Source organism: Brachypodium distachyon, chromosome 4, assembly GCF_000005505.3.
Source record: "Brachypodium distachyon strain Bd21 chromosome 4, Brachypodium_distachyon_v3.0, whole genome shotgun sequence".
Lineage (NCBI taxonomy): Eukaryota > Viridiplantae > Streptophyta > Magnoliopsida > Poales > Poaceae > Brachypodium > Brachypodium distachyon.
In genome coordinates this window covers 4324590-4336507 of record NC_016134.3, presented here as the reverse complement: position 1 = coordinate 4336507, position 11918 = coordinate 4324590, and the positions used below count along the sequence as shown (strand labels likewise).

Sequence of the window (11918 nt, the reverse complement as noted above, 5' to 3'; positions counted from 1 at the left end):
CATGCATGAGAAGGGCCTGTTTTGGAATTTTTTGCTCAATTGGCCCTCGGCGGACGTTTTTGATAGAAATGGTCCCCTCCCGAATGAAACGGCAAAAATGGCTTGCCGAAAAGCACATAAGGAGACACGTGGCCTTTTCTCCAATGGCATTGGCGGAAAGGTCTTTCCGCCTTTGGGGTTGGCGGAAGGGGAGCAGAAGCGCTTCCCAGCACACAGAGTCAAATGCACAAAACACTGCTACAGTACATTCCGCCAATGCCATTGGCGGTGTTGGTACCTAGCAGCTCGTCGTTATCACGACAGGCGGAAAGGCCACGTGTCGCTTTGTGTTCTTTCCGCCAGGCTAGTTTTGTCAATAGTTTTTTAAGGAGGCCATTTTTGACAAAAGCGTGATCCGGGGACATTGCCGCAAAGAATTCCCTGTTTTGTAGCGGTGCATTGATTGACGTTGAAGGAGACTGAATACCTGCTACATCATTGTATGTCCTCCACCGGTCTCCCATCTTTTCATTGTCCAGAGACCGTCGCCAATTCCTTCATAAATAAATAAAAACTTCAGTCTGCTAAACAATTGACAGGAGCTCATCCTCACCCAGCTGCTGGGAAGTCCACAAGATGCTTAATTATATATATGCACAACACTTGCACAATCGAGAATGAAAAATAAAAAAATTTAATTAAAATATAAAGTGAGCGTAATTTTTTTCACGGAAAACCTTGTGCAAAAAACGATAAACAAACGATGGTGAAATTTACCACTACTGCTCTGTTAGATTTTAGTTTTTGTCCTGAGTAAACTTTGACCAAATTTATAGAAAATATATGTATTAATATTTATAATATCAAGTTATTATAATATAATAATGTATATCATGGTGGATTTAATAAAACTAATTTGAAGTTGTAGATGTGGCAGATATTTCTATAAACTTGGTCAAAATTCGAAAAGTTTGACTTACGACAAAACTATAACATCTTATATTTCTCCGTCCAACAAAGGATGTCTCAATTTTGACTAAATTTGAATGCATCTATACACTAAGTCATGTCTACATACATCCAAATTTTGACAAACTTGAGACATGTTTTGTTGGACGGAGGGAGTAAAAAAGGAAGGAGTATATTAGAAGAACTGTTTACAAATATATATGAAATTAACAGTGATTCATCAACTTATTCAGTGCAGCTTACAAAAAGGAAATTAAAACTGATTGATCAATCATTCAGACTCTATGCATGCTAGGTGGGAGAGGATAAGCCGGCCAGAGAAGGACCTCAATTATGAACTAACGTAAGAAGACATGATTTTGCTTATCCAATTAAGTCGTGCTGTTGGCAAACCAAGTAGAGTGTGGGCATTCGATCATGTGCTACCTAATAAGTATATATTGGCTCCATCGCAGCGTTAGAAATACTGCCACCACGGCACCCAGCTCTCTAAACTCTTTGGAAAATTAATCAAGATGGCTACCCAGAAGGCATCTTCTGGCTCTGGAAAGAAGAAGGACTCCTACTACTACTCCAAATAGGACGAAGTTGTGTCTATCAACAGCTATGCTCTGTTTATGGGGTACCTGTCCACGGCCGTCAGGGGGTTTAATTTCTCTTTTTGGCTGCTTCGTCTCCATGCTGCAGCAGAAGGACTTCTGGTGTCTCACCATTATTACCCTCGTCCAAACAGCTGGGTCAGTCTCCTCTCCTCTTCTCTTCTCCATTTATCCCAACCCCATCCATTGTCTCATCGATTCCAAAGGCCACAAAAATTGATCATCCCGGTCTGTCGACTGTCGACAATACACATCCTTGATACTATCCCCGTCTGAAATCAGCATGGCAACCAAAGTGCGCCTTCTCGTTCCGCGCCTTCAGATAGTACGTACTCCCGCGCGGCTCATAACGTGGTGGAGGTCAGCAACGACGCCCGCTCCGGCTCCACCCTGCTCGCCTCATCCCACACCGGCAACGACGTCATCTGCGGTGAGACCGCGACGGCGGCATGAAGATCTGGGTAAACGTCGAGGCATGCAGCTGCTTCTTCCACTGATGCGTGCGCTCTCGCCGGCGTTGGCGCCCATGCCGAGCGCGATGGGGTACCTCCGTCAAGCTCGGCGGAGTCAGTCAGTCATTGTAGGGTCCGTGGGTCTGTCTCTGGGTCTCAGGCTGTGCAAAACCGAACCGGAACCGGAAACCAAAATTGATCGGTGATAACGGAAGCTGAACCGTATTTTTATACAAAACTGTATTAACTGAAATATAAAAAACCGTATTAACCAGGCAAAAACCGAATACACACCTTGACTCTGGGATGCATCTTGGCAGCTGCTGGTCTCATGATCTTCTATTAGAATCAAAAGAAAAATTGGCACTATTGTTTTTACTATTTTTTTACACGTGGTTTGATCACGTTCCCTCATTGCATTCGTATTGTTCTTTTCTTGTTAGATAAATACTTCGATTCAATGTCAACTTGATTTTATTAAATTTATTTTTGATACAAATTGTCACATGCCAAAAGTAAATGATATGTTGTGTTTCCTCGCCCCACCATGCATGCCCAGTGACTGATGCCCGAGCTCCTATAGTGGCAGGGAAGGATGTGCATTTTTACATCTTCTCAACTATCATAAAGTGGGTGTTTCTCAGGAGTCAGACGGCGAGGACGAAGATGAGAGGAGCTAGAGATCGAGAAAAAGCGGCCGGTGTTGGTGAAGAAGATACCCTCTGGCGCCACGTACGAGTTGGCTTCACTGGGAACGGGATCTTCTCCTCGACAAGCCGATAGGCTTCAGCGCACCCTCACACTTGTCGTGCCCTCGCTGAAGCCATCGAGCTCCCCAACCTTGCCGGCGCTAGGAGGCAGGCCTGGGAGGCCATGGCATGCCGTCGCACTGGCATGGTAGAGGTGGGGACGGGGAATTTCCATCGGGGAAGGGGGAGGACAGAGAAAAGGAAGGAGGTGGAGGATGGAAGGAAGGGATTGGACTGGAGTGGAGTGTGGGGGATGAGGGGGGATTAATTGCAATTCACATCATGTCGGTAAGTGGGTCCCACTTGTCATATACTTGACACGTCAGCGAAGTACGTACATCTATGTTGTGTAGGATCGTGTTGCACCGTATTTGAAAGTTTACTGACATCGATCAGTGTTTTCAAATACCAAGGACTAGATTACACCATGCATCAACTCAAGTCTAATGACTAAACTACATTTTACTCTTTTTAAAACTGGATGGCTTTCTACGTGGCTTCGGGAGTTCAATTCCGGTGGAGTTGCATGTTGTTTTCGTGCAGGGCCGGGGTCATGCATGTCGCTTCAACATGGATTGCATGTGGTTTTTCACATTATTACTGATGCATGCCGCCCGCTTTCAAAGCATGGACGTTTCACACATGAATGTGTCCGTGTGTGTCGGGATCATGACCGAGTAGAGGGCGTGTGTTTAAGAATGCGGTCGGAAGGTGCAGGCGGGTGACGGCAAACCAACCAACCCCTATGCGAAGACCTGTTTTGTTAGCAGAGCATTAGTTCAGGTTGAATGAGACTGAATACCTTTTTAAATACATAGCACCTATGACAGGCGCTCATCCTCACCCAGCCGCCGGAAAAGTCCACAAGATGCTTAATTAGTTGGCCCATACGTATATAATCTCTGCTACTACCTCGTGCCTAAATATTATAAGATGGTTTACCTTTGTCACAAGACAAACTTCTTGAAGTTTGATCTAGTTAATTAAAAATTCAAATAGGTATATTATGAAAATATATATCATGATGGTTCTAATAAACCTAATTTTTTTAGATCATTCGATTAGCAGAGTACAAAAAACTGAACAAAGGGACCTAATTAAGCAAGGTCCCCGCGGAGAAAAGGGAGGAAGTAAAGGAAACAAAACAACATTACATAAGGCCTAATCTCTCAGGTCAGCAGATCACATCCGGGATCTAGTTTGGATCTCCTCCGAAATCAAACAAGCAATATCGAGGGTCGGTTGAGCTTCCCTGCCAAAGATCATTTGGTTTTGCTCCTTCCATACCCCCCCCCCCCCCCATCAAGAATAAATTAGGCGACAACTAACGATTCTCTTATCCTTCTCCGAGAGGCCGTGGATGAGATGCTCCCAATGCTCATTGAAGGAGCGGGAAGCGGTGTCAGGGTTTGGCGTGTCCAGGCACCACCACTGAATATGCCCCATCACCTCGGACGTGAAGCTGCAATCTCTATGGAGGTGAAGGATGCATGGTCTCGGGTGAATCCTGCAGAGTTGATGGACCGGGTTGTGAGACCATCCCCGCATCGCCAGGTTGTCGACCGTGAGGCTCTTTTCATGAGCCATCATCGTCCAAGCGAAATTCTAGATCTTGTCCAAGAACAGAGGGATGGAGCCATAGAATTGAGCCCGGTATGCTGGAGCCGCCGAGTAGGAGCCTGAAGAGGACCACCGCCAGGAGATGTTGTCGCTTTGAGGGGAGAGGTTGATTGCCTGGATGCAGCCCCAAAGCTGGATGAAGTGCGCTAGCCGCTGAAGGTTGTCGTTTCTTAGCAGAGAGCAGATCTAGTTGGAAGAGGAGAGCTCCTTCTGGACCGAGCGGTTCTTACTTGTGGCCATGGCGAAGAGCCCCGGCCAAGGCTGACTTGGGATGGACCCGTCCTGTAGCCATGCATGGAGCCAAAATTGGGCCTTAGCCCCATCACGGAGCTGGATCTTGGTGGAGGCTCGGAACAGATCGTGATCGGTCGAATCGCAGGGACGAGGCCAATCCTTGCCACGGCCTGCTCTGGTCGGTCCAGGAGAACCAGAGCCAACGGAGACACAAGGCCTGCCCGACGCGGATAAGGTTAGGCCGGCAAAGCGAACCCTGGTTGGCTAGCGAGAGGGAAGATGGCTCGTGGTTGGGTGGACGACATGAGCTTGCTGATCCTCTAGAGCGCTCAAGATGGTATATGTTGAAAGCCGTGAGGTGGTAAGTTACCATCGTCGAGAACACTACTTAGTCAAATTTTAAAGATTTCAGGACAAAGTTAGAACATCTTATATTTAGGAAGGGAGGTAGTAGTAAGCCGTCCCAGTCTATTGACAACCTGTTCATATTTTATTTGGTCAAATAAAAACGAAGGTCAATCGACAAGCAAAAAGAAAAGCTTTTTAAAAAACGGAGCCTCAAATTCTTCTACATGAAAAACCTTTTGTCGCAATTCTATAGACACACGGTAGCAAAATTTACTACACCCTCTGATCCAAATTAATTGTCGCAACTTTGACTAGATACGTCGCATTTCAGTGTGTAGGTACATGTGTATACAAAGCGGCGACAATTAATTTAGATTGGAGGAGTATATTAAATGAATTTTTACAAATATATGGAACTAACAGTGTGGCTTAAAAAATGGTTTGGAGATTAAACTGTACAGTGATTCCTCTATGCTGGGTGGGAGATTGGATTTGCAAGAAGGAACTCAAATGGTTGGATCTCAAGGAGCTGGTAGCTCGGTAGTAGTAGCATTTTCTTAAGCTTGAAATAAACAGTCACTTCCTTTTCATGCAAATTTCAACCAACGTAAGACATTATTTTGCTTGCTGGAGTACTGAAATGTACCCGGCTGGACGTTCGAATTAATTAACTAATAAACAACGACTTCGTTTGACTTTGATGTAGCTCAGTCAAGATCGAACTGTTCTTGCTATTAGCAAACCAAGTAGAGTGTGGGCCATCAGAAAAAGAAAAGTAGAGTGTGGGCGCGCATATGCTAGCTAATAAGTATGTATTGGCTCCATCGCAGCGTTACAGATATACTGCCAGTCAGCCCTCTAAACACCTTGGGAAATAGAGATGGCTACCCAGAAGGCCTCTTCGGTCTCAGGGAAGAAGAAGGACTCCTCTTACGACTCCAAATGGGAGGAAGTGGTCTGTATCAACAGCTATGCTCTGTTCATGGGGTACCTGTCCATGGCCGTCAGGGGGGTGGGCGTTCTCGTGCTTACATGGTCCACCGTCGTTCTCCTCGGCGGCTTCGTCTCCATGCTGCAGAAGAAAGACTTCTGGTCTCTCACCATTATTACCCTCGTCCAAACAGCTGGGTCAGTGAGTCTCCTCTCAGTTTAATTAGCTCGTCTCATTGATCGATCTTTACTGTCTAGTTAGTTAAATTTCGCACCTATTTTTTCTCTTTGTGCCTCAAACTAGTTCCTTCTTTGGCTCCTCCGGCCTTAATTCTGAGTGTTCCTAGCTTGTAAATTTCTGCTCAGAATTAGTGTTAGTCGGCTAAACCTTCAGTCATATGAATATATGATTCAGATGAGACCTAACAAGAAAGGCTAAAGGCTTAAGATAGAACAAATCCTCAAAGCAGAATGTAGTACTCCGTACAGGAATTTTAGAGTGGAATAGCTAAGGTTCAGCACGACGCTGGTAAACTGTCTGCATGCGCGCGGTTGGTGAACCATTCGTTTGAGTTTGGACATAGCCTTAGCGCTGCTACTCGAAATGCCACTGAATTAGGAAGTTTTTGCTTTCCGCTATTTCTGTGTCCGCTTCTTTCCTTTTTTGCTTTGTAAGGCATGTTTAGTGGTGAACCATTATTTGTCCTCTCCATTTGTCAATTTAGAACATGGTTTTAAATAGCGCGCTATAGCGGCGCTATAGCGTCTGGAGAGGGCTCCCGCTAAAGCTATGCAGTTTTAGTGCTAACATAAGAAAAACGCTATCAGCGCCGCTAATCACGCTATAGCGCTACATTTTGGGATCATTAGCGCGCTAAGCTGCTTCTCCGACTATTTTTTTTGGGCTCTTGGCACGGCGCGGCCTATAATTCCATCGCTTCTCAAGCACTGCCTTAGCTCATTTGTAGTTTTCTAGATCTGACTAAAAACATCAGATTAAATGCAGCTATTGTCCCAATATATGCACTACTGGCATTACTAGGGTTATGTACCACTTTGTTGACATTACAAGTGGTGTTTTTAAGTGTTCTGGAGTTCCTACCGATGGTCAATAAGAAGATGTCTATCATATGATGCCTCATTTATTCATACTTTTGTATGATTTTTAAAAATACGCTAAATGTCTTAGCGCCGCTATAGTTTCGCTATAGCACGTATAGCTTCTGGAGCAGGCTGCCGCTAAATGACTTAACCCGCTATTTAAAACTATGATTTAGAATGTGTTTGGATAAATGGTGTGGAGAAAATATCATCGTGTCTAATGAGAGTTTTATTTGTCTTTTCGATGGGTCCGTAACATGTGGACCGGTCGAACAAGTGGAGAAGTTTTAGATAAGTTTTGTACAAGTGAACAAGAACAATTCCAGTTTTCTTCCCAAATTTGAGGTAGGTGGACAAATTTTGAACAAATGGGAGTCAGAGTCTTTGTTGAGTCTATTGCTGTCGGTGGATTAATTGGTCGTTGCGAGTCGCCGATGGGGGCCTCTGGGCTTGGCACTTTGGAGCTGCCGTCATGGTGCACAACGTCATACTGCATGACGTCATAACTACAGTATTTGGCGTGTTCATTTCTTTTTTCATTTTCCTCTTGCCACGAAGGCATCGCCGTTCATATCACTAGGCCCCAGACACTTCACATGCCCTCCTCCATAAACACAGTCAAATATAGTTAGGATTAAAGATAAGATAAAATCAGGTTAAACAAATTATTTGTCTCGTATTCCAAGTACTCTCTTTGTACTCTATATATACACTCATAAAGTGATATAAAAAAATCAAATATTGTGAAATATAATTTAGGGTTCCGATTCCATACCATATCTCTACATCATCCATGTTATCTCGTAGATAAATTATAACCTTGTAATGAGACACATATGACATCAAATCTAGGGTTGATACACGGTGGGGACAATTAGCACCCTAAACATTCAACCAATGGGTGGTTCTCAACACCACTGCTTATTGAATTGAGGCTATTTTAGGCATGCTTGAAATTGAATGATTTTGGATGTATATACTCCATTTTGTAGTGACAGATCTCACAAAGCAAAAGCAGATTTACACCAAACTAGCGATTGTGTACTGCACGTGTCAACTAATATAAACTGTTTAGAACTTTATATGTGCATTTTATTTGCTAAACTGTGCATTTGTTCCGAGTTACTAGTGGTGAATTTTACTCTTAAAAATATATTCTTCTGTCCACTAAAGAATGTATCAGTTTTGAATAAATTTGAATGCATGTCTAAATATATTCAAATTTTGAAAACTGAGACATGTTTTGTTGTACGAATGGCCTTCTTCTTCCTCTGTACCACAGCCGAGGCTTGCGACCTCCACGCCGTCGCCGCTGCCCGCACGCCTGCCACGCGCCGCCGGCCGCGCCATCTGCGCACAGCCCGATCCCACCACGCGCCGCCGCCCGCGCCCGCCCCGGGCCGCCGCCCGCCGCCACGCGCTCCCTGCGCTCCGCCGCAGGCCGCCCGCACCCTCCTGCCTCGCCCAGGTCCAGGAGGAGACGAGGAGGGTTCGAGGGGGTCGAGGAGGTGGCAGCGGTGCTCCCGGACCCACTGGCGGCTCGAAATCATGGCGGCGATTTTGTGTCGGCGGGCGGACGAATCGGCAGCAGCGGAGAGATCGCCGGCCACAATTCCGGCCGGGAATGAAGGTCGAGGATGTGTTCTTGCCGGCCGGAGAAGGCCGCCGGCGGTGGGTTGGCTGCCGCGGGATGGACCGACGAGACGGGATTTGTCCTGTTTCCGGCAGTGGGATTTTCCGCGTGAGCTTATTCGGGTTTAGGGAACGGGGAGGTGCTTTCCTAGATTTTGGGACGAGGAGAGGAAAAACAGGTAATTCTCTACAAATTGTAGGGATTGGAAATGGGATGCGGAACCTGGACAGGGGCTGTTTCAGTTCAGGGAACGGTGGCAGGTTTTAGGGGTTAATTGAGAATGAGTACAGGGAACTGCTAGATGCTTTTCGGTCAACGCCGCCTCGAGGATATGAAGTTGCTGCTCCCAGCTCGCCAGCGGCTTCTCGTCCTCTCATCCATACATCATCACAAAATTCCACTAATTAGGGTTGCATTTTTTTAAGAGAAGAGACTCCATTTATATACATGATCTAACTTTTTTGTTGAGGGATATACATAGTCTGAGTAGAACATATGTTTGCAGGGTCTTCGATGTATCTCTGAACGAGAAGTTGAAATATATCAGGAAATCATACTTGGGCTTCCTGAGTGCTATATATGCCACGGTCGTCATCAGAAAAAACAGGGTCTGGCACATCAGAAGAAAAAGGAGAATTGCTGATAACAACGACCCCTCCTTGCCACGCCTACTGCTTGCTGTTGTGGTGTTGTTTGTTCAACAGTTTGTGTTCGCCGTTATACTGTGCCCTCTAGCAGCTCTCTACTTGTGTGGGCTGGTGATCACGGGCGGGATTTCGCTGTGGCGCCTTATCCAGCGAGATTATGGCAAGGTGGATGGGGATGTAAACCTCCAGCCTGCACTGAATGTCTTGTACTCACTGGCTCTGTTCCAGGGTGTGCTCTTTTGTTACAGGTTTTTCTCATATTCTGCGGGAGATGGACTAGTCAGTAAAGTGGCTGAAGAGTACCAGTTGGGGAAAACGGCACGGAAATCGGTTAAGGAGTACCTGCGCCAGACCAGAAATGGGTGTGCCAAGGACCCGTCCTTCGTCAAGGAAAGGAACCTGGTCACGTACGCTGTGGGAATGATGAAGTGTGAATCATCTGGCAGCTTCCTTTCTGGGGCAAGGATTCTAGATGCGCTCTTGACGCAGCCAAATCTTGAGGAGCAGCACTCGATGATTGCTCAGTTGATTGGATCGGCGTCATCTAGCAACATAGTGGAGAAACTGCTGCGGGCGCTCGATTCGAGGAGCCGGCGAGACAAAGAGATCACGGAGCTCGCCGCCAGGATAGTGGCACACCTTGCCAGCGAGATCCGTCTGAAGCAGTTCCCTCAAGGGATCCCATGCATATCTTCACTGCTTGAGACCTCTCAGCGACAAGATGATGATGATAGCGTGCCTTCAGGTGAATTTAAGGTGCTGATGGTGCAAGGCCTTGTGATCCTAGATGGGCTTGCAGCTGATAAGCACAACTGCACAGCCATATGTGAAGCTCAGAGCCTTCTCTCCAAGGTCATGGCGCCCATAAGCTCCGATCTGCTCCACCTCATTGATCATGGCGAATGGTCCAACATTGTTGCAGCATCACTGCAAGTCATGTCCCGGCTTGTGACCACTCCCGGAAGTAGTGACAATGAGCTGCATAGTCAAATGTTGAAAAATACGGACGTGATCAGTAGCATGGAGAAGATTCTGGAGTGTGAAATATGTGATGACAAGCTGAAAATACTAGCCATAAAGATTCTCACAAAACTACCAATGAATGCAGCTTCGAGTGTGGGCAACGAAAGCGGAGTAAAATTCATCAAGGCGCTGGCAAAGATCTTCACCTCTGATACCAAAGATAGCTCCGTCAGAAAATTGGCAGGCGAAGCACTGGCAATGCTAAGCGAAAGCAATGCTACCATCTTCTTGAAGGAAAATGGTAGTGTTGTCGATGATCTCAGAATAATGCTGTCATGTTATGGGAACAACTCATACAGAATAAGTGCAGCTGAAACCCTCAAGCATCTTTGTATGTATTACAAAGAAAATGATGACTATTTCAGAAAACTCATGGGAGCCATGAAAGATGTGACACTAGAGGTGATTTTTCTTTATTTTCATGTTGCCTCTTGAATTGTTATCCTTGCTTTTCGCCAAAAAATTTGTTACCCTGGCTAAATTAGGCATGCCCTTACGATTGCAGGTTCTCACAGAAATACTTCCTCGTGGGTCGACTGTGAAGGAAGTACAAGCAGGGAATGAAATAGATAAAGACAAGTATCAGGCACCAGGAGCTGACTTAGAAGATGGTCATGACGGTTCTGTTGATTCAGAAAATAATTGCCTGAACAAAATAACTTCCTCCGTTCAGCAAAAGGATGAGAAACCTGACGAACGGAAATTGCATGCAGCTTTGTTATCTCTTAGTGCAGCAATATTCGACAAATTAATCAGTGAAGGTCACGATTTGGCTCCACTGGTTGATGCAATTGCCTCAGGAGATGCTGCATTTAGCTTCGCCTGGAAGCTCAAGGAGATGGTTGAAATAAACAGTAAGCCCACGGCTAATTGTCTGATAATAATGAAGATTATCAGCAAGATGGTTATGTCAATGATGAAGCAAAGGGCCTGGAGCGTCAAAGAAGATCTGGAGAGCTTGGACAGCTTGATGCTATCTCTGTCCAGTGCTTCGAAGAATATGTTAGCTCTCGAGGGTTTCATGATTTTCGCTAGCGCTGATGGTCATGCAATGAAGTATTTCGGCACTTTCTCTTCCCTAGTGAATGAAGCACAGAAACTTCTGGAGAAAATTAAGATGGAACGTCAGTTGGCAACTGTACCAGCCTTTTGTGACAATGAAAACCAGGAGATCGAGTAGGCTATATATCTACTCAGCTGCAGACTGCAGTATTTGTACTATGTGCATCCTCGATGTATCATTCATTCCTTGCCTGTTGTGACTTGTGAGAAAAGTCGTATTCATAATTTTCTTTCTATTACTGTGTGGATTTGTTACAGCTGAAGTTGCAAAGTGAAGAATGTGGCTTGATAAGAGCGTTCCTATTGACCCATAAGCTCATGGATTCATCCATGAACAGCTTTCACTTACGATTTCAGGAGCCAGCAGAAACCGAACAATATGAGACGGCACTACGGGAAAATCTGTCTTTGCCCTTGGTCTTTGCCGGCGGCCTTTTTTCGATTTGCCGGAGGCAAAATAAAAAGGCCTCCGGCAAAGAATAAAAACGGCCTCCGGCAAAGAAGGTGACCACGTGGACTAGCCGCTGAGGCAACGGTGAGAAAACGGCACCAGCCTTTGCCGGCGGCCGGGC

The 11918-nt window shown here is 45.7% G+C and overlaps 1 protein-coding gene across 2 annotated transcripts; it reads left to right on the top strand.

The window, feature by feature from the left end:
* The first annotated feature begins 1419 nt into the window (after positions 1 to 1419).
* Positions 1420 to 11601, top strand: LOC100831059. 2 transcript variants are annotated; one of them, XM_024462681.1, is made up of 4 exons: positions 1420 to 1685; positions 5781 to 6078; positions 9120 to 10686; positions 10790 to 11601. In XM_024462681.1, exons 2-4 carry the CDS (start codon positions 5831 to 5833, stop codon positions 11462 to 11464), a joined length of 2490 nt encoding a protein of 829 aa, XP_024318449.1. In that variant the 5' UTR covers positions 1420 to 1685; positions 5781 to 5830; the 3' UTR covers positions 11465 to 11601. The 2 variants fall into 2 exon arrangements, with proteins under 2 accessions (XP_024318449.1, XP_024318450.1); XM_024462682.1 differs by lacking the exon at positions 5781 to 6078.
* Positions 11602 to 11918: the final 317 nt, after the last annotated feature.

Coding starts and splice junctions, on each gene's coding strand:
- LOC100831059 (XM_024462681.1), top strand. CDS start 5,831: ATGGCTACCCAGAAGGCCTCTTCGGTCTCAGGGAAGAAGAAGGACTCC. Junction 6,079..9,119: donor ACCCTCGTCCAAACAGCTGG/GTCAGTGAGTCT, acceptor ATATGTTTGCAG/GGTCTTCGATGTATCTCTGA. Junction 10,687..10,789: donor TGAAAGATGTGACACTAGAG/GTGATTTTTCTT, acceptor TTACGATTGCAG/GTTCTCACAGAAATACTTCC.